The sequence below is a fragment of the Oenanthe melanoleuca genome, chromosome 7, assembly GCF_029582105.1.
Source record: "Oenanthe melanoleuca isolate GR-GAL-2019-014 chromosome 7, OMel1.0, whole genome shotgun sequence".
Classification (NCBI taxonomy): Eukaryota; Metazoa; Chordata; class Aves; order Passeriformes; family Muscicapidae; genus Oenanthe; species Oenanthe melanoleuca.
The window spans coordinates 27,242,655-27,266,033 of NC_079341.1; the positions used below are offsets into that span (position 1 = coordinate 27,242,655).

General features: G+C 41.4%; 1 protein-coding gene across 2 annotated transcripts in view; it reads right to left on the bottom strand.

Moving 5' to 3' along the window:
- MYLK (myosin light chain kinase) overlaps window positions 1-20,648 on the bottom strand; it is a 191,066-nt gene extending 170,418 nt beyond the window's left edge. Inside the window, exons 1-2 of one of the 2 annotated variants that reach the window (XM_056495970.1) lie at window positions 20,178-20,413; window positions 7,919-7,993 (exon numbers count right to left, since the gene is read on the bottom strand). In XM_056495970.1, the coding sequence (XP_056351945.1) occupies window positions 7,919-7,993; window positions 20,178-20,340 (238 nt within the window). In that variant the 5' untranslated portion in view covers window positions 20,341-20,413. Of the gene's footprint in view, window positions 1-7,918; window positions 7,994-20,177 lie in introns of both variants that reach the window. The other variant, XM_056495971.1, reaches the window with a different exon arrangement.
- Between the last annotated feature and the right edge of the window lie 2,731 nt (window positions 20,649-23,379).

The following is a 23,379-nucleotide window of genomic DNA, read 5'->3' on the forward strand; positions in this document are numbered from 1 at the left end:
CAACATTCCCAATTCAATCTATGTTTTCTTGGATGAAAACAGGTTAATGACCAGATCCAGACTAGATGCAACTCCAATGACTCTATATGGTCTCAAACACTTTGAGAAGAATAGTTATGGTAATGATAAGTATGAAGCTGCTCAAGTCTGAGTGAGAGTTGTCTTGACCTGGCCATTCTCATAAAAATCAGCATTTCCATACTCAGTCTTCTCAGTCTTCTGTGCAATGGACTCAAGCTGCTGAAGACCCACAAAAAGTTTTTCTACCATTTTTCTACCTAAATCTCTCTTACTAGGTTGCTTACTCAGCCCATATTTAAAAAGTTCAAGTCCAAGAACTGATGCAATCTTAGTCAAAGATGGTGGGGTTTTTCAAGAAAATGCATCACAGTTTAGATAGAGACATGACTGGTATGCTTTTAGTCTTAAAATATATTCTACACAGCTATAGCTTAAGGCATTTGTGCTTATTTGCAGAGTATGCTTAACTAAGAAAAATCTTCAGAATAGCAATTTTGAGAAGAAAAATGGAAGGAAGAACTTAAGCACCACAATATTTGTTACGTGAAACAGATCTTTTCTAACCTTCCTTTACAAAGGGAAAAACGTCAATTAGGAAAACAAGGTGATGCTGATGCTTGGTGAATTTCTCACTGGCTACAGGATGATCAGGACAGGGGGCAACACAAAACATGAAATGTACCATGTTGTCCTCACAAGAAGCTCACTTAGATTAGTGCACCTATTGATCAAAGGAGAATAAACAGACATAAGGGAACATGCAGAACATGCATACTTTAATCCCACGCTGGTGTAAAGTGGTGTTTTCTTCAGTGGGCAAGTAGGAGGTGAAGACGTTTACTCCTTTTCTCTAAACACTTGAACGCAATTTTTTTAAAAAGTGACGGTAAATTTACAGAAGTAAAAATATGTAAAGAGGGCATGTGAAATGCAGCAAACAGGAGATGGAAGGAAGCAGTAGTCTGTCAAGTCAATAGTTTGTCTAAGCCTTGTTTTCCCCTCACCACCTTTTCCCCAAATCCAACTAATAGGGAAAAACCTCAGACAACCAACAGGAGTATCCCCATTGGCAGAGGGATGTCTTCTATAGAGTTCATCTGCAATGGTATTCATGTCCCTCTAGGCCTCTGTTTGAACATTGTCACTATGGAAACAGATCTCTGATGCCCTGCACCTTATCAGGCCTTCTCTATTTAAATTCTTTTCTTGTGTTTTCAACAAAGCCATTCACTGAACCTCAACTAATCCAAGATTCTGTTAGGGGTGAGGTTTTTGCTTGGTGGGGTTTTTTTGCCTTCACTATCGTGTCTCTTCCAAAAGGTTCTCTCTCCCACTAATACCATCTGACAGGCTTTATTTGACTCACACCTCCTCAGTTCCTGACTCAAAAATATTATGGCTGCATTTATTGCCAAACAGATTCTATAGGTTTTATTCCCCCCCTCCTGCCCCCCAGGGTACATAGATTTCAATGAAAATTCCACTCATTCAACAGCAACTTTTTCATTTTGGTTTTAGTTGTTTAGAATCTGCCTGCATCTACCTCAGATGTGCCTGTAAGTTCTCTCTAGAGCATTCCTAGGTTAGAGGTATAAAGGGTTACATCTCTAATATCAACAGTTTATCAATTCCAGATGCATATGGAATCCAAAATCCTGTGTTTACAAATTCCAAATATTAGAATACTTTTGGGGAACAGAGAACAGGAGGGGAGCTGGGAAGCATCAATGTTACATTATGCAAATGAAAGAAGGCAAATCTGGGTTTGACCTCACTGCTTCCAAATCTGGTACACAGGCAAGAACCAAAGAAATTCTTCTGCAAGCTAAGCAAATGTTAATCCTGCAAGTGCCCCTGCAGTAGTAATTGAAATTCATGCTACAGTCCTCCACCTAAGTAGACAGGAGACAAGCATTATTTACCTTTTGAGTTTTTAATAAGGCAAATAACTGTAATTAGAAATGAGGCTCCAAGTGACATTTTTAGGGGACTTTCTGATACTTTCTAGTATGAGGAGAAATGGAGTCTTATCAGTTTCGATGAAACTTCTGTGCAGAGATGAATGGGAGTTATAAAACAATTATTTTTAATTCTTTTATTACCTTAGGTATTCTGGGCTGGCTGAGGAAGCAGGAGATACAGCAACACAGCAGCCTAAAACATGCTGTGACTTTCACAGTTCCCAAGGGGACTGCTATAAACATAGAGACAATTGCCACTTTCCATGGAAATGAGCTTCAAAGCCTCCTTATGACATCCACTGGGACAAAGCACCTGCCTTGTGATGACACTTTACTAAAAGGTGAAACTGGAAGAAAGAACACGCCTCAAACATTTCCCTTCATAATTTTTACTACATTATTTCTAGGCTTTAATTGAGCAAACTCTCTGATGGAAGCAGGACAGCACAATTCACAGGCAATACTTACTGGAGCTCAGTTAATATTTGAAATGGAAATAACTTTCAGGAACCTTATAGAAAACCAAGTTGCTTTCATGTGTTTATACTGCAGATGTGTATTTATTTTCTTTACTCTCTTCATAATATATCACCTAATAGCTTTTGAGAGGTGTAAAACATGACACATCACAGTAATGAACTTTAAGTTATATTTTGTACAGCTAATTTTGGTTTACTGAGGAACAAGTTTGAGGTACAGCCAAGGAGAGGACTAAACACAATGCTGATTTTCAGGAGCTTAAAAGTTGATATATCAAGTGAGTAACTAGGAAGAACTTTGCTAATTTAATTTTTTGGCACAGCTCACTTTTCACTGGGTAAAATCAGGGCATTTCCAGGGACCATGGGCATAACACCATCAGTGCTCCCACCTCTCTTGCACAGACAGCAAAGAAGCACAGTGAGAGGTCAGTGCTGCTTCTGGAGAGCAACAGGTCCACACCAAAAGCTGCATCTTTGCAATCTAATTGGGCTAACTTCCATGTATACATAACCTCCAGGTAACTTTTGTTTCTCATGATAAACATCCCTCTTTTGAGATTGAGCCCCACTCTTGCTAGCCACTGTTAACTGATATCAAACCACCAAAATCAAACAGAAAAATACTAAAATAATTCTGAATACTGGGAGGATGGGATAACCAGAGCCATGAGAGTCATAGGTGCAAAATGAACAGTGTACATAATCAGGTGGGAAACCAGAACACTTCCAATATGCCAGAGAGCAGCATCCCACTAAGTAAAGAACCCTAATTTCACCTAATTATCAGACTATGAAAGTGGGCACACCATTGTAAATAAGGCTGGACAGGTCCACTCTGGTCTCATTCACTGCAAGGACAGCGTTGGAATTGATGCTTCCATGTGCCACATTATCCTCTCATTACTTTGTGCAGTTCTCTCTGAAGCTCCTGAAAGCTGTGCTTACATTTCTGAGGGCAGATCTGGGCAATTTGCCTTTAGCCTCATACCACTGAACACACTTCCTTTTCTCCCTCCCTGCCCACAACTTTAAGAATTACACTGGGAACATAAATCTCTATTTCAGATTTGCTTGGTTTAGCTGGACCAAGCCAAGACATTTCCTGCCCCTCTCAAACATCCTATAGCAATGAACCCAATTTCTTCTCCTATGGAAGGAACTATCCAATTGCACTGATATGTATTTTCTCTCCACATTAATTCCATTTCTTAATCCAAACTAGAGCAAGACTTGGGTTGCTTCTGTATTTTTCAGGCTGCTGTGGGTCTTCAAAAGACAATTTAAGTGGTGAAATTAATTTGGAACTCTGGTTTTCCTCAAAAGCTTTCCCACAGAAAGCTTTAGTGATCCTTCCACTAGAAACTGATCACCAGGCAGTTGCCATTATTTATGGCATGGACACATATGGCCAGATATACACAAGACACAAATCATGCATTAGGGATTTAGCTGGTTTACAGCTATGGAGTTGGCTTTCTCACATGGTGTCTTGTATCCATAATTTCAAACTCCTATGGCATTTTTGCTGATCTGGCTGTTAAAAGAAGCAAAGTAGAACTCAGAAGTAAAGCTGATGAAGGACAGGTCGCAAACGGAATTTAAATAAAGTACAGAAATGGAACTTTGCCAAAACCATGAGCTTCTCCTTGCTACACTGCACCCTACCAGCCTAGAAGTAGGGTGAAGAAGCCCATGTCTAAAAAGAAGCCACTACTTCATGGTCTAGGAGAAAAAAATATTTGCTGATTAAGAGAAAAAACAGAGTTTGCAGCACTGTTGATGTCAGCAGTAGTAGAATCAGCTGCCAGTCCTCTTCAAATGAGGAGGCGTATCGCAATAGGAACCATATTGTCTCTAAAAAAATCTCAGAGAACATTATGAGCAAGTTGTCTCCAACATCTCAGATTTATAGCACGGCCTGGCTCAGAATCATTGCAATTTCAGAGCTTCCTCCCAACAAAAGCTGTTATTAAGGCCTGAAACTCTGGCCAAGACTTTTATTCCTATAGCAGTTTATTATCTTCCTCTCTCCTAACCCTGGAAGTTCAACATCACAAGTTCTCTCTAAGCTGAATGTCAAAGTGTGTGCAATAACAGTTCAGAGCTACAGCATCCACCTCCAATAAAGCACTTTCTGTGCAAACCACTGGGAGTATGTGGGGCCTCAAAGTCATCAAAACACATTTGCTCATTCTGCCTTATCTCTTACGACATTAAAAGAGATCAACAGGTAGGAAAGTAGAAAATTGTGTCCTGGCACGTCCATAGGCAATATCAGGCATTTATGCAGAAACAGTGTGAAACAGTGATGCAATGAAGGTGGAACAAAAAAGTTCTGGGAAATTTCAATGTAAGCTGTGATGCACAAAACAAATGAACCACGCTGTTTGCAGAGACAACAGCTCTTCCAGACAGTCGAACTGGTTTTAAAATGAGTTAGAGATAGTGAAGCAGCACAGCTTGTAAATCCCACCAAAAGTAAGCAAAAGTTTATCGAATCTGACTCTTTTCCCTTCAGGGAACTGAAACATTTTCTAGGACTGGGAGGACTCAGATCCAAAGGCAGACCCATTGTGACACTCCAAGTCTCCCAGCTGATTCTTCTGCTGAACAAGTCTGCACTTTAATTTATTGATATATAGAAGAAATCCCCATGTAAGAAAAAGGAGATTAGAGGTTAATCTTTGCTTTAACAATAAAAATAAGAAGCTACTTCACAAGCCATTTCAGTCTCATGGGTTAAATGGAACCAGCTGCACATGTGGCCATCATGCTAACAAAACACTGTCACTAAAAAGAAGCAATTTCTTTGTGGGTAGGACATTACACTGCTGTCACAAAGGGGCAGCTCAGTCAGTCTGACCCAGTGGATATTTTCAATAATTCAATTTAACCCTTTCTCATCTATATCAAGCCTGATCAGTCCTGCCTGGCTGAAGCACAAAATACAGGAAGAAAATTCTAAGCAGTGGTGTTTCAGGAATTTTTAACAGCTGCTGTCTGCTTCATTGCTTGAACTCAATTCTCTGAATTAAATCCTGTGAAATCCAGTATTTGCCCCAAGAAACACGTCTGGGATTATCCCAGAGATTTCACATGCACAGGATACATGCAGCTTCAAAAAATAGCTCCCTGCTGACTGAAGGAGGAGCAGGTATTAAAGGGCTCTTAAGTCTCTGCAAGCAATATAGATATCATATTCTTTTCCTGTGTTACTCTATAGACTCCAATAAATCTACAGAATTCAGCTTACCACAAGGCTACTGTTTTTCAGACCAAATGACCCAATGACTGGTATTTATTTGCTGAGACAAGCTCCATTAAAATAAAAAGTAAAAATCCACACTCTTCCTCCCCATCACCACAAAGATGACATCTTGCTGCCAATCTGCCTGCCAGGAAGCCATCTGGAAATAATATCAATACCACAATCTATAGGCATCCCTCCAATGCATTAATCAGGTCATTAGAGTTCAATACTGACAGCATCTTTAGGAACTGGAAAGGATAAAGCTGTGGTAATAAGGCACAGTGAAGATGAATCCCCAGGGCCTAGTCAGATCTTCCCCTCCTTTTTTCTTTAAAAAGCATACAGCATTAGCATTTTGTTCCCCAGTGTTTGGTTTAAATTTACCATTCTGGAGAACTTAGAAGCTCAAGCAAGGCCTCTCAGTTTGACGCACAAACATATAATGAAAAATGTCTTCCACCTCACTCCTGTCCTTAAAAGGACACTGAAAAAGTCTGGAGAGAATTAAATGGGGCATGACAATGATTTGGAGACTGGGAAATATAGGTTAAAAAATATGCATATATACACATATGCATTTTATAGCCAAAATGCATGCAAAGTTCAGTTTGAGAGGGTTACAAGCTTTCTTATCACACTGAGCAGTACCTTCAGAGGAAACCCAGCAGTACCAGATGCTAAAGTTATCTCAGAGACATACCAAAACCCAGGGGTTGGAAACTGAAGCTGCAGAAATCTAAATTTGAGAATGCCTTTCTTCTAAAGCATGACAAAAGGTAAAAAATCAGGAGGAGAAAACAGTAATACAAAAAAAGGCATTACAAGAGATTTCGGTCTCCTATTTTTCTTTCTCAAGTGAGAAAAAAACTCCACATGACTTTCTGAGAGATTTGTTTTAACACCACCAATTATTGAATATGGTACAGGATGATTGAAACTACATACATTTTTGAAAAGCAGCAGAGTAAAAGCAGAAGCACAGTAAATCCCCCAAGATTAAAGAAACAAACATATCACAAATATTCAGTTTTATCAGTTCAGTACAGTTCCCCATTAGAAAATTTATATACATATCTATCTATCTATGTGTATATACGTAGATATATCACTGCACTAGAAGTAAGCAGCTGTTCATCATCTTGGACAAAACTCTTTAGGGGCAGTTAAGGCTTTCCTCAATGTTTGCACAGCAGGCTGGCATAACATAACTCCCAGTTAATTGCTGCACTGTGTAACTCCAGCATACACAGGGCAGCCGTCAGTCCTTGTTCTGAGTTTAAGTTAACCAGAGCTATTCAAAATCTGATACTGGACCTAAATTCTCAGGTTTGTCTTTTCATAAGTTGAGATTCAACTCAATTTGTGAGACAGTTCAAAACTTTTCATTTCTCTAGTAATTTGTTGTTGTTGTTGTTGTTGTTCTGTTTCCAGAAGTTTTTTTCTTCCTCCTACAAGGAAACTTTGCAGGGCAGTTTTCTTAGAAACCACATTCAAAAGGTCTCATTTGAAGAAGAGAGTAAATAACTGTCACCTGGAAGGCGCAAGGTACAGAGAATCCATAGGGTTATTTTTATCCTTATTTCTTTATTTTTTTTTAGACTACAAACTCCCAGAAATAACTTGTAGTAGCTTCATGTCTATTTTATAAGCACCTAAAAGTGTTCTTGATCAGCAGAGAGAGTAGAACAGGTATGGATAATAAGACATCAGAGTAAATGTAATAACAGTTTCAGAAATTGAATCTCTCATTTTAGAAGGAACTATTGTTTTGGCTTGCCATTTAAATAAGTACATATTTTTGAGCCAGTTAATCCAATTGAACCAATAGAACTAATATTAAATTTCAAGTATGGGGGGAAAAAAATTGCACATTGGAGACACACAGTGAATTAGGTTAAAAAATTCACCCCCTAAAAATTCTCTAGTGAGCTCCAGAAATTCTGCATGTGAAGCATGCAGTTTAAATCTACGAGTTTAAATATCTGATAATACTTAAATACTCTCATGGGTACATTTGCATTTCTAAGTGACTTTCTTGGTAAGGTTTTTTTTTCAGGTACATTAAGCTAAATCTAGGCTAAGCCTGCATTAAAGGTAATGCAAGTAGGTTCACTCACAAGTTGTAATCAGTGACCTCCTAAACTGATTTTAGAATAAGACAACTTTTCATTCAGACATAAAAACACAAGATTCAACTTTCTTACCTTTTTTTTCAGTCCTTAGAGAAGCCCTTTCAAACTCCTTTCTCTTTGATACTTCTCTGCAAAGTCTTTTGAAACCTAGTGATGAAAGTATTAATAACTATGTATTTGATCATACCACTCGTAAAACATTCTAGCTGAGATCCTGCAAATAATCCAAATTAAGGAATGTATTGTACAGTTAAAAAATTAATTTAAAACAATGAATTATTATTCTGTTGAAATTACTGATACCTAAGTATCAGACAAATTAAGTCTGGCTGCAGTAGCTGCATAAACCTATTGATCCAACTGCAAAGTAGAAAATGGTCTCTAGATAACAACGAAAATCCTTCTGAAGCCTGGCAGTGAGAACAATACCACAGCTAAACCCTTCCACAGAAGCCAAGGACCACAAAAGATCCTGACAGCCACAGAAACTGCACTTGATAAGAAATCACTCAAGAGAATGGATTATTCAGATGCAGGACTGTAAGAAGTCTTCTGTATCATGAAGATCAGTTCCTCTCCATGACAAGCAACTGTTTCACCCAACATCATTTCCCTTGCATGTGTCACAATGAAGTGATGAGGCACAGGTTTTCACCACAGATGTTATTTCAGTCAGCTTTGATGAAGAAATTGCTCTGGACAATTTCACTTTCTTCTTTTTTTCCGGTAACTACAGAAGTATAGAAATCTGCTTCATTATTTAGCTCATCATAGGATGGGGAACTCCTGCAACTCATCAGTAAAGTCATCATCCAGAGTCAACATATATACTACCAACAGCTTTCTGGTCCAGGAAGAAATGTAGTAGGCTTGAATCCAAGAGTTTCAACAATAAAGCACAGACACACAGCTAGATTTGAAGCAAGATTGGTCCAGCACCCACAGGTTAAGTAAACACTCACACAGATGAACTCTGCAATTTAGGTGTTTCCATTTACAGAATGTGAGACATTCTGCTATTAGCAGGGAACTGAATGTGCCTCAGTGGTTTAAAAAAAAAAAAAAATCAAACAAAACCACAAACACTTTAATCCTGTAGTCAGGGCAAAGAGAAGACAGTACCTACATTTATTCACCCACCTAGGTATTGTTGATTAATATTAGCTTCAACTAGTCAAGCATTATTAATCAACAATATGTTTGCATATTTTGTTTCAATTCTGGATTGCATCTGTACAAGCAGCCCTTCAAAGTGCATCTATAGAAAGTAAACACCTGTACTGCTCCTTCAAATGCATACACATGCTTTATGGAATAAGGACAACCCTGCAGTAATTGCACAGGAATGAATATAAACACACTTGAGCTCTTGTAAACATGTCCACAGAGACTTCTCATATAACCACAGAGTGTTCTCCTTCAGGTTTTTTTTTTCCATTCTGCAAAACTGGAAAAGCAAGGCTACTTTTCTGTTGGGTGTTTCAAGTGCGTAGGTTTTGAATTTTATATATAATTTAGTCCAGGATTGCAGGAGTGCAAAATTTTCATCACCACTGCACATACTGTGTGCATATAAAAGGCAATAACATATCCAGCTCCATTAGCACCAGAACAGTTTCATACAAAGCTTGTGCCCTTCAGTTTTGATAGATGGCTTCCACAGAGTTTTACAATACTAATAGCTGCTGTACACCAAGAATACATGAAGATGATTACAAATACTCACTCAATATTAGTCCGTGTGAAAAAGAAACAGATGATATATCATTTTTCTAGATCTGTTTACAGTTCTTCAGTGGAAAAGAAACTTCTAAGTACAGGGACCATTCAAATCAGAGAAAGCTAGAAAGGCTACTTTTTAAGTAACACAAAGAACAGCTCTGATGTAAGGGTGACCAAACAAAACCTATGTACAGTTTTTTAATTTTAAGAAAGGGAATAATGTAAAAAGAGGACACTCAAAATATGCAGCTCAAAAAAGCAGGAAGCCTCAGGGAGAGTTAGGAGAGTATTACAGGGCATAGGTCAGCTCTTAGAAAATGGATTGCTTAAGTAAAAACAGGGGAGCCCATAAAACATGGCAAGTAAAATATAAGCAGGAAATTAAAAGGGCTAAAAGATAATCCAAAAATTGCCTGCAAACGAAGATCACTGTGCTAGTAAACAGGACTTGAAATACATCAAGGACAGGAAACTAGATAGGAAAAGCAGTCCCACTGCTGGATGACAAAGGTGTATAAAGCACAGATGGGGATGATACAGTTGTAGCAGAGAAGCTCAGTGAATTCTTTACATCAGCCTTTACTGATGGATCTTTGGGGAGATTTCCACACCCAATGCACTCTCTGTTGCAAATCTGGTAGAGGAACCAGACCAATCAGAAGTAAAATCAGGAAATACCAGACTGAACAAGGAAGTTAGATGTTAATAAAGCACTGAGACAAAACAATTTTCACACAAGTTGTGAAGAAACTCAAATATGAATTCAAGGATAACTAGCCAAGGTATGTAAGCCAAAGCTACAGAGAGTCTCTGTGCCTGAGAATCACAGATCCTGCCTGCATAATTTCCAGCTGCAGGAAGGGCTGTGTAGGGAACCTGGAAACCACAGTTTGGCAAGTCTGAATTCATTTAAGTAGGAGAGAGAACATTAGAGAGAGTAGAGCTTCACAGGCTTTTTAAGATGGAGAGCAATCAGCAATGCAGTTCCTGGGATCAGTGCTGGGACTGGTCTTACTCAGCATGTTTATCAATAACAAAATTAAATTATTGAGGAAAATGGCAGCAGGTAGGCTTAAGTGTAGTAATTCCTGGAGGCAATATCAATTTTGAATATTCCTACTTGGAAGCCAGAGCCATCCTTGACAGTTCTCTGAAGCCCTTGGTTCAGTGTTCAATAGCAGTCAAAAAAAGCCAGCAACTTCATTGGAATCCTTAGAAAAAGAGGAAAGGAGGACATTTCTGCCACTCCTGACAGCCTGAGTGCTCCCACAACTTTAGTATTGTGATCTCTCCATATACCAAGGAGGACATTACCAAGGTGTCAAAAAGGGCAACCAGATGTAGACACTAAAAAGGCTGGGAGTCCTCAGTTCAGAAAGAAGGCATATGTAGTGGATATGACCAGGTATAACAAAAAAACATGAGTTACTATATGCAGAACAGTTGTTTGCCTAACCCTACAAAACTAGAACAAGGCAGTACTCCCTGCAGTCAACTAATTTAAATAGAAAGGACACGTTTATCCAGCAGGTTACGAGCTTCTGGAACTTGCTGTCACGCAAGACTCTGAAGGCAAAGGATGTTCATGGGTTCAAAAAGGGATTAAACAAACTCTAGTCAACAGGTCCATAAATAGACACTTAAAGGACTAAACAGGTACATATCCTCTAATATCCTTAACAGAAGAGCTGTGGAAACTGGAGATGTGTGGAGAGAAATGGATCTCAAGAAACAACTGTTGGAGGTTCTCCTGTTGTCAGACACAACACGGGGCTAACTGGAACACAGAGTGTTCTAAAGTTATTAATTTTTTAGGTCGACTCAGTGTTCCCACACACCACTTCCTGAGGATGAGCAATGATCCCAACAAAGGAGCAAGGTGACGAAAGCAAACATATTCATTACCCCTCATGACAGGGGTGAGAACGGGACAGATACAACTAGCAAAGAAAAGGAAATGAAACAATTCAGAGCAGTTACAGGTGCCAGAGCTTCTCTTATAACACCTTTCCCCTGAAAAGAGCTTTAACATCTGTACACACTGTACAGTAAGTAATTTACCCACACAATTTAATTTTTAATTCATCCAAGTTTCGTTTTAGAAGAATTATTTAAATTAATACTATCTTTGAAGACAGTAAGTTATTTATAGCTCTAAAAATGCAATCAGCAAGGCTGTATTTCCTGTCTTGTAAGTGAAATATAAGCTTGGAAAAAAGAAAAAAAAACCTCCGAAGAAATACAATTACAGCAAGTTTGTCTTCAAGACAATAAATCTTCTGTTTTGATGTTCAATTTATTTCATTATCTTGTTACTCATACAGTTTTGAAAAAAAAATTGTTTGGCCCTTGGGGAAAATTTCCATGCTACAGAGATAAAAAACTAACCAATTTTGACAAAAGTTCTCTTATTCCTGCCCTTGACACAGTCTGTGTCAAAACCTTACATTTGTAAGAAAATCACATAGAAAGGAACTGCACTGGAAAGCTCACCACAGAAAACACGACAGGCATGAACAGACATGAAACATCTTGCATTTTTCTCCTTCTCCTCAATTTAGTGAGAAGTGGGCTTGTTACTACAGTCTCCTACTCCAATATCAATAGCCATACATTATACCTGTATTATAGGTGTATGTACCCATAATAAACCCACAGGATCCTGCAGTGTTCATGAACTGAGGAGCAAGCTCAAAGAAAGTTACCTCAGCTGTCCAGCAAAGTGCAATATAACATAAAATCAATGTAACACCAAATACTGAAACTTATATACACATTTATATTTACTTTCACCCTCTGAGACAAAGCAGAAAGTAAAAAATAATAAAGCACTTGCAGTTAGAGGATCCTACATTAAGTTTAAGGTCAATAGCACACGTGGAGCATGGAACAAGGTGCACACTATGTTACCTGGAGAACATCTGCCCATGTCTGACTGTCCTTGATGGTGAAATGTCTGCAAGTCCTTAACTTGTGTAACCTTGTTTTCTGGCTGTCACTGTGCTCCAGTCAGGAATGGAGCCCCACTTCTGCTCAGGTTAACCAGGACCACATCAACACCCACAGCTATAGCTTGGAAATACCTCAGAAAAGGAATATAACTGAGCTCTGTACCAGGGAAGAACTAAATAGATTGAATGGGAGCTCAGTAATTTATTAGTCATCTGAGGTGAACTTTGTAAAGGCACAATTTCAGGCAAATCGAAGGAGCAAGGCCTCTGCTGGCTGAGTTTAGAAGCATTTCAAGGAAACACACATGAAACTGACTTTTACTCTGCACAAGATGGGATTATTTGATCAGTAAGTACCCCAGTGCCCACATCCAGGCTGACTTCAGCCTGTACCTTGAGCAGAATTCCTCACTGGTGCAATGGGGCCTCAGTCCCACAGGCCGCAGCTGAGGAGGAATGGCGGGAAGGGCTTGGAGGCCATGGCAGGAGGCCAGGCCTGCACAGCCCCACTCCTGCCTCCCACCCACCCCTCCCCGTGAGGGGATTCCCTCCTGGAACCCACTGCCACCCCACAGACACACCTTCAGACACAGCCCTGAGCAGCGCTGAGGGAGCAGGGAATGCAAATCCTGCCCCTCCCTTGGGAATGCTGGAGCTCAAGGCTTCCCAAACCCACCGCCTCTTCCATTCAAATGTGCTCACTCTGCTCTCAAGCGCAGACACTTTCACAGCAACATGAAAAACTGCTGTGCTGCAAAGGAACAAGAAAGTGAGTAGGAAGAAGAAAGGGAAATATAGGAGAAAATAAAACAAACCTTCTTTCACCACTCCCCTGTCTGTGAGAAAGAAGCAGCCAGAAATCACAGACTCACAAGTCAAGCTCTCTTCTTAAAAAACCTGCAGGATACATGCTCGGATATTTGCCTGCCTCTGTATAGAGTCCAGTTAGCACTAAATGCCTCCAGCTGGTTTCAAGTTACAGCCAGGGGAAGTAGTACCATAAAATTCCTCATAGCCACCCAAACCATTACTCTTGTATTTTCTTCCATGTGGGGTCATCACACCCCCTCTGGAAAGCTTAGAGGTATGATACCACTGCAGGCCTCTTCAGAGAGAGCCTGACAATGGTGTATTATGAGGCTTGTTGTAACATCCTTTCAAAATTCTTAAGGTCCATTGGTTTAGAGAAGAGGGTCTTTTGTGTCTGCTGTCAGTTCCAGGAAGCTCCTGTCACTGGCATGGAGACTGCATATGGAAAAGAGCTGCTAAATAGACCAGTTAAAAGAATATAGGCCCAGTTTTGCTCCCACGTCACTGAAAACCATGAATGCTGCAACTCTGTTGAGGTCAGAGGAACTGCACTGCTGTGATGCTGGGGGTGAGACACCAGCTCTTGTTTCCAAGCCAGGGCTCCCTCTGTGATGTTCTCTCAGGCTCAGACCCAGGGCCACCATGACCACAATGTCAGCTCCAAAACAGCAGCAGCCTGTGCAGGCTGGGCTCCCCAGCCTAACCACAACAGCTCTGCTGCAAACTCCCCCTGCACAGAACAGAAGAGGCTTCTCACCTCCAAAGCTGGACTTGAACTAGTGATGAATCAGTAACGCTTTCAGACATGAAGCACTGACTTAGTATCTTCCACCAAAGGAAGGAAAGCTTGTGATCCTGAAAGATCTGAGGTAAATATCCTAAGTAAAGCATGCCATTCTTGATAAATTTCTCTTTCCTGTGAATTTTAAACACTGCTTGCTTATTGCTTTTGGTTTGTAACTTTCCTTTTGATACAATCAACAGTGTAAAAACATACAGTGTATGTCTGACCTGGACTTTGTGAGTGCTTCTTACGTACCTTACATTCCCTCATGTTTTATTCTTTTCACACAATCAGACTTAATTCTTGTCCAGGAGAGATGATCAATATTTTGGTACTGGATGGGTTTTTTAATCGTTTTTTTAATGACACTGATTCCAATTACATAACATAAAACATGTGAATGAAAAAAATCCCTTATTTTAACAAACTGCTTGCACCATTACAAAGAATTAACAAAATTATATATTTCTTCCACTAGAAGACAAGCAACTCCTTAATAGTCAACACTGCCAAAAATATTAGGCAACTTCATGCATTTTATAACGGGGTATTAAAGCAGACATCCTGGTTAGTATCTGCACTGCACATTCTCATAGTAAATTAAATTGTGACTGTCATTTAGAAGTTATGGAAAATCTCACACCCCTGTATCACCTTGTTTGCCCATTGTTTTGCACCGGAAGTGTTCATCAGTTTATGGAATTTAGAGAAAGCAACATCACCTTGAAATCAAGTGCAACAATGCCCTGCTCGGAACACAGGGCTGGGAGCTCTAGTTCCTCTGGCCCATGCTGTCTGCAAAACACAGCTCTCACAGGCCTCTGCAGCAAACAGGAAACTTGCAGTACTTCCAGGCAGATAAGAAAAGCTAAAACTGGGAGCCTTTCATTATTTGGAATATCTCAGAGGTCCTGTACCATACTGAGTACCACTGTGTCTCCCAAATCCTTTTTGTAAGAGTATTTGCAACTCAATCTTTGGTCTCCCCATTACTCACTCATCCTTTAACATTTTGCTGAGGTTAACAGTCAGGATAGTGATTTTTGCTGCTTAGCAGTGGTTTCCACTGAAAGCTGGATTACACTGGTTTAAACAGTATATAAAAGGTCTCTGGATGAAACTACAGGCTTGGTGATCAGATTATCCTTCACTACACAGTTCCAGTATCCTTTTTTGGTACATTTTTTTGTTCAGATCATCTTGCCACTCTGCAAATACCTCAGATCACAAGACTGCTGAAAAATAACAGAAAAGAAAAAAAAAAACCAAACCAACAGTAAAACAGCAACTCAGAATAATGATTTTAACCTGCTGTGCAATAATTAGAAATAAACTGCAGTGAGTGTGTTAAACAGCACACACCATCACTCACTTTCCCCAGTCAGGATGTCTGTGGACTCTCAGCAATTTATTACATTTCACAAGAAGCAGCAGCAAGTGATGCACAGGACTGGCAAACAGAGCAAGTAATTTCTTCTCCCACAGGTTAGATCTTCTACTTTCACACAGAATTTATGGTCTGTTTGAATCCTTTTGCAGTGAAGAAAATAACAGAAAACATCCCTCTGTGACAATTCTGTATCCTGTGACACACTGGCTGCATCACATACCCTAAAAATGCTTTGGTACCATGGAACCTATGCATACAAAACAACACCTCAGTCTGAAGAATTAATATGTGTCAGCTGGTCGTGTTTTTGGCAAGTGAGTGAATTTAATCCAATTACAGCAAAGGTGATGAGGTCAAGCTGACTCTCAGTAAAGAATCACCAGAGACTATCCTCAAAACAGAAGACACTGGAGCTTGCTAGACATGCTGTAGTGAAGTTTAGCAATGCTTAGACTTGTTATAACAAAGGTAGGTGCCAAGAAACTGCTTAGTGCCAGCAAACAGAAGAGGAAAGGGATTCAGCAAGAACACACTTTGTAAAGCACACTGTAATCCTAAGCACTTAATTGCCTTTGGCAAGAGCTGCATCCCATTGCTGTCTCAGAAGTCGTTTTATCTGCAACTTGATGCTCACAGCTACAGGGATGAATGGAGTGGGGGAGGAGAAGGAACTGGGGGAACTAGTGAGAGAACTACAGTTAGCAGTCTGTCTTTGATGAACTACCAAAGCAAAATACAAAAATTACTGGTATGTGCAAAGCCTGATCTGCATATCCGATGACTCTCAGAGAAACAAATGAAACCAACTCTCCTCCAGGCCCTTTAAATCACCTACAAAGGCAGAGAAATTTGTTGCAGAGTTACACAACTGTAATTTATACTTTAGTATTTATGTATGACGGGCCTTTCAGTCATTCTCACTGAACCCATATAGGTCAGTGTGAATTTGAAGGTGTAGCCAAAGTTTGTTTCTTTTCCCTGCTTATAATGCAGTATTCACAAATATTTTTCAATATGTTAACACCAAATCATTGTTCCCACATAAATGGAAGACTTAAAAGTAAATAATGCACCAAGGCTCTTTAATTAAATAAGGAGTCTGGAGGAGGAGTTTCTGCAGACCCTTTTAAATCTTAAAGCCTGCCAACTGGATGAACAAAAGGTAGATTAGGCTCACATGATAAATCCCAGCCAACCTGAAAAGCCTTTGTTAATAAGTCACTAAGGGAATTTTTCTTTTTCCCCTAGAATTTCTGCTCACCAGAAGTGAGAGTTAAGATTATTCAAGCAGGTTTGGTTTCCAGCAGCATTAAATGGGTATATGCCTCATGGAGCTCTAATCTCCTCATTTCTATAGAGCTCAATTCTCCTTTCATTCCTACTAAAGCAGAACCAGTTATTCCTAGCTTTTATAGACTGAGCAGCTGCTGAAAGTTCAGAGGCAAAAAAAAGTTTATGAAATTAGTTAAGATTCCCATGAAAACGAAACTGGAATTCTATATCAGCTTTAATAGCAACAACAACAGGAATGTAAATGTATTTTCATTTCACTTTGGCATTTCTTTCATGTAGCAGGTTGCTAATGAGCCTTTTAAGTTTCCATTCATAACTTAGTGTTCAGTAGCTTGTTCACAGAGCCAAATGACATGTTAGTCTGGCAATTAGTTTACTCTTCTGACTGTAGAGAGGCTTAATGAAAACATTATTAGAGACAGACCTTGCTGTAGCTTACTCAATAGACCCTGTACAATTGCTCAGAAACGACACAGATTTCAGCAAACCCATACTGTAAAAGACACAGATCTTAGTAAAACCCAGTCAGCATAGGTGACATTTAAAGCTGTGCAAAATTAAAAAAAAAAACTCCAGAGTCCTTCATACCTGGAACCATCTGGCTTCACTAATGAATCCTTTTCAGCACTATATATTAATCATATCTTCTCTGCATCCAGTGCTGAAATCCAAATGACATATGTAGCCCTAATGTACATCATGGAAGCATTCCCATCAGTGGGATGAAGGCAGCTGCACAAAGCTTGCTACAATCCTGCTTGGTATAGTGGATGCCACAGAAAAAGTTTAAAAAGTCTACTGCAACAGGTGCAGCAAAGAGTTTTTGGAGCTGTGTGAGATAAAGGATCACCTAACCTTCCATGGGATGTTATTAAAAAAAAAAAAAAAAAAAGTAATTTTGCATCAAAGAGAGAAGAGTGTGTTAATCAGCCAAGGGAAGGAAATATTACCTTCATTACTCGTAACTCATACCTGTGGAATAAAGTTTGGAAAAGCTATTGAGTACAGCTCTAAACACAGCGAAAGCAAACAACCACAGCATGTTTTATTACGTACTTGACAAGTTTATGAATGAAAGGGGATGAGTCTGTCTGCAAAACCAGGATCACTTCCAGCCCATGCTCTGACCTGAATTCAAACTACCTAGAAGAATCCAACAACCACAGACTGTGGCTACCCGTTCTCCAGAGTCTAACCAGAAACTTCAGCCCTCTCCTCACACAGCTCTCAAATAGAGCTTCTGAGCACATTTTCTGGATTTAGACATCCACAGCTTTAAGGCACAGCATTAGGAGCAGTTCTAAACTCTATTTACATCTGCATTTTGTTTTAGGAAGGCTCTGAAAGTAATTTGTAGCTTTTGGTTTATAGTGTTTCTAAGTGTAGTGTATTTGGCCTGCGTAAGGATATTGGTATGGATTTTGATTGACTGTAAAAATCGGATCATCGCCCAGAGGAAGTCCTAATGAACCTAAAGGAGGAGCCAGGGAGAACAGAGAATACGAAACAGACCAAAAACTGGTGAAAAATTATCTGTCTCTTACATTTAACCTAAGCCAACAGCAGTATGTAATCTCAGTTTATTTCAGACTTTATAAATTCCCTTTCAGCATAATACAAGCAAACCAACAGAACTTCACTGAATTATTTCCTTCATTCTCCTTTGCACCACGCAGCAGGGCAACTAAAGCTATGGACACAGGCTTGCAACAGCAGAGTATCTGATTTATAACTTTCTTTGCAGCAGACCTTTTAAGACTTCCCTACAAGACCAATAAAAATGGGGTCAGTGATATTAACTGGTGTGAGCCTCCCACATTTATGTAAAATTCTAACTGCAATGTTTATTAAACCAGACATTTTCTTTATGGTCATGTCCATCTAAAAAGGTTAAATGCCATTAATAAGTCACACACCAGCACAGGACATCCTGCCTATCATTCTAGTGGCTGGTCCTCTGGTAGCAAATATTCTCCTACAACAACCAACAACATCACTCCAATTACTCTTGGAGCTAAAACACTTGTCCTGTAGCATTCATTTGCAAAAGGCTAAGGATGGGTGTAATATTAGTGTATTGTGAAAACATTTTATCATGAGCACTTTGTTACAAACTGCAGAGTGCACAGTGACTAGCTACAGAAGAATAGTATCACTTTAGGAAACAGAAAATACTGGATATGTGCCTGATGAAAATTAACTACTCAGTTATTAGTAGATATAATTTTGGTTTAAAAACAGAAGGCTCCTAGAATGCACTCCTAGAACCTAGTTCCAGGAACATCTCAGTAAATACATAGTTGCACAGAAAGACACATATCATATTCTGCAAATAATAATGCAAGTCATTAGGAGAATAAAATATAATAAAGATGTGTTCAGGAAGTAGGGGGAGAAAGACAGTAGTTCTCTTAGGGATTTAAAATGAGAGAGAAATTGCTATTTCTCTTACAGCTCCACTGACAGAAATGGCATTCCCAGCACTCCACAAAGAGGTAGCATAAATTTTGTAGAGTTATGGTGGGTAACACACCTTCTGCACATCAAGTAAGTCCATCCCCCCCCCCCCCCCCAAAATGCTTGGAAACCCCTTAGAAGAAGGGTGTGGAATCAGGTATTTCCACTTATCCTCTCAGCCATTCCATTTGTAGGGAGAATAATGCAGCCTTCAAAACACTTTTGATTACACTTCCTGACTCTAGGAGAAGTATTTCTGTGTATTAACACTGCAGAAGACAAGAATAGGACAAAAAAGTATCTTTAAAGTGTAAGAGAAGGGAAGGATCCTCTGTCTTTTCATCTCTGGTCTCCAGCCCCTGCTGGTCTGCCATGCCACTCCCTTCCAGCGAGTGCAGGGAGCAGTGCCAGGCCAGAGTCCAGATGTGCACATACAGGAAAGAGGATTAAAAGGCAAAGAATCCCCAAAAGCATATTGCTCCATAGCGTGAAGGCAGCCTGCAGAGAAGTGATTTCCCCGCCTCTGCCAAGTTAATGATTTTAAACATTCATCTCCTTCCCCCATCCTCATGCAGGATGTTTAAGTGGTGTCACTAGGATTTATCCTTCTCTGAGACTCTAAGCATGTTGTGCAATATGATACAAATTACTTTGAGAACAGCATAAGTTAAAAAAAACAAATCCCAGCACACACATTCTGTTTGAAAGGTTAAAGACATAGATATGTAGTGAAGGAATGTTGCTACATGTGCTTCCACATATGCACCTCTATATTTGAAAGGCTCAGGAGGCCAAGAGAGAGCCAGAGAGATTATCCTTACAGCCGAGCCTATAAATGCTTCATCTTAGAAATCCTTTGCTACCTGCCAGCAGAGAACTATAAAACTGTAAAAAAATCATACATAAAAAATGACAAGTACTTACTACCAGGTTTGCTTGCTCTGGGATTAATGCACTCCGGGAGGGGAGCCGTAGGTGAGCCCTCCTCCCTGCCGGAGCCCAGCTGTCGCTCTCGCCGGGAAAGGGATGGAAGCTGGGCTGAGACACCCGCAGGAATCCCGCGGCTCCGGTGCTCCAAGCCCGGCATGTGCCCGCAGCCCGCGCCGCTGGTGGCTCGCTGCAGCGCCGCTACCTCGTCCCTCCGGAGCAGCAGGTTTCCCTCTTCTCCTTCTCCTCCTCCTTCTCCGCCTACTTCACCTCCCCCTCTGAGGATGCCGCGGTGCCCCCACCCGTGCCCGCCCACGGGCTTCCCTCCGCGTCCCGGGGCGCAGCCGGCAGAGGAGCCTCACGGCTGCGAGGAGCGCTGCCGGAGCCGCCGAGCCCCGAGCTGCCCGGCCCCGGATCTACGGCTCCGGCCGCAGCCCACCTGCCGCTCGGCTCTGCCGGGCCGGGCCGGGCCGGGACAGCAGCGGGGGAAGCGCGGAGCCCGCGGGGGAAGCGGTGCCCAGCGGCGATAGCGCCTGCGGTCGGCGCGGCTGCCCTTCGCTCCTTCCCGGCCGAGCCTCGCCCGGCAGCGGCCGGGGGTCCAGGGCCAGCGAAGGGAGGGGCACGGCCAGCACAGCCCAGCTCAGCACAGCTCAGCACAGCCCAGTACAGTACAGCACAGTACAGCACAGCCCAGTACAGCCCAGCACAGCTCAGCACAGCCCAGCTCAGCACAGCCCAGTACAGTACAGCACAGTACAGCACAGCCCAGTACAGCCCAGCACAGCCCAGCACAGCCCAGCACAGCCCAGCTCAGCACAGCTCAGCACAGCCCAGCACAGCCCAGCTCAGCACAGCTCAGCACAGCCCAGTACAGTACAGCACAGTACAGCACAGCCCAGCCCAGCCCAGCCCAGCTCAGCCCAGCGCAGCCCAGCACAGCCCAGCTCAGGCCAGTACAGCACAGCCCAGTACAGCCCAGCCCAGCCCAGCCCAGCCCAGCACAGCCCAGCCCAGCCCAGCCCAGCGGAGCACAGCCCAGCCCAGCCCAGCACAGCCCAGCACCGCCCAGCTCAGCACAGCACAGACCAGCACCTTTGGAGCGTGGCTGGCCCTGGTGGTGTTGGTGCAGGGTGTGTGAGGATTGTGTAGGGATGCACATGGGCGCCATAGGAGCTGTGTGCTGCAGAGCCTGTGGGGGTTACAGACCTTGTATCTATAGAGTATGAAAATGTATCTTGTATGTATAGGAAGTGTAGAGGAGTGTGCTTATGGGCTTGCATGGGATGTGAATGAAATACATATGGGAGATCTTTGTGTGTGTTCTGGAGGAACTGTACAGCTTGCATATAGGGGAGAGCACAGAGGATGTAGGTGAAGGTTTGCATGGGACTGGGGTAGGATGCCCTAGGGATGTGCATGTGGGTATGTATGGGGAGTGTAGGGGTGTATGGAGCTGCAGCCCTGCCATGCAGTGCCCCAGAGCATTCTCTCAGGCCCACAGGGGCTCAGGGCTGCCCCTGCCTCCCCCAGCCCCAGAGCCTGCCTAGGGCCCATGCTCTGGCACATCTGTCTAGGGACGTCCAGATCTGGGCAGGGGATTTATTTTAATAAACCATTTACAGTTAATTGTGTTAAGTGCTAAAGTAGTGTAGAGAAGAACAAATGCGAGATGGGGACAAATTGAATCCTCTTCAACAACAAGACCTTAGAACTGCTGTTTTATAATATGGGCTGGAGACTCCGAAGAGGAACGGTGGTATAATTGCATACATTGTGAACTTAAAGCCTTTTTACTCTGACTTTTTCTTTTTCATTTATACATTCAAAAAACCTCAATCAGCTGCCTATTTTTTAAGGGTGATGGAGTAAACCACAGCCCAGCCTACAATTCTTTCTCTCCCCTCATTGTTTCATCTTAACAGCCATCAACTCAGAAAAAAGGAGCCAAGATAAGCAAATCACAGCAAAGCTGTTATTGGCTGCAGTGATGTCATGAGTTTTATATTTGCAGAGACCTCGATGTTTTCCATTTTAATTCTGAGATGAATTTTTCTGTCATTGATAGAGCGTGTGTCCTGCAACCTGCAACCTGTGCAGGAGGCAGTGCAGGATGCTGCCTTTTCCTGGTGCATCATTCCTGGTACCTGAGCTTCTGTGAAGGATGAGAGCAGTTACCAGAATGAGTCCAAGGCAAGTTATAGTCCCCACTTTTGACTTTTCAGGTGCAGTACAAAGGAATTACTGCTAACTCTTCAGGAGGAGGCAGTGTTAGTTTTCTTTTTCCTAATTACTTTAGATTGACTCTTAGGAGAACAAGATGCTTTTGCTGCTTTAAAGGGTCTGGGACTTTAAGAATAGGTTAATATGGATTTATTTATTTCTTTATGTATTTATTTATTTATTTATTTTTCAACCAGAATCACTGAAAAGAGAATCTTAAAGAAAAGTAATTTTATTGTCAGAGATTCTGAGTACCTCAGTCCTCACTTGCTCTATTAGACCTCTCTCCCTGTTAGTTACATCCAGCCAGACTGATACTCCTGGGCTTTTTCCTTCTCAGTGCATGGTTGTGGCAAATTCTGGATTGCCAAATCCATTGTCCAGAATCCATTGTCTGGATTATTTTTCTCTTTAGTCCAAAACAAATGGACATCCATCCCTGATCTTTGTTGATGTGCATGACTGTCTGTCCATAGTGGATTTCAGAGGGCAGTGCATGCACACAGAGTTCCACAGCTACACACCCATCAGCACATGAGCTGCTAAAAGCAAGATGCTTGTTGCATGAACACTTGTTTTCTGCAGATAAATGATTATTTGACATTAGAATACAGAAGGTACATGAAAACCAAAGAGCCACACAGAGCCAGGGACAAGCTTGCTTCGACCTTCTCCATGGTCTGACTGAAAACTGACAACACCTTCTTGGAAGGAGTTTTCTTCTCAACATATTTTAACTGTTAAGAACATGCTGCTCTGCATCATGCTTATGCTTTTCTGTACTGATTTCTAGCCTAGAGTTCATGAAGCGTTTTTTTGTAAATGTTCTCATGTCTTACCAGTTGGGAATCGCTGCTCTAGACAATCTTGTAATAGCATCGCCGTCTCTGCTTTCAATTTAAAATGATTGCTTAGGCCTTAAACACTCACAAAGAACAAGGCCCAGTGTTGCCAGTGAACCCACATCTGCCTTCAGCTG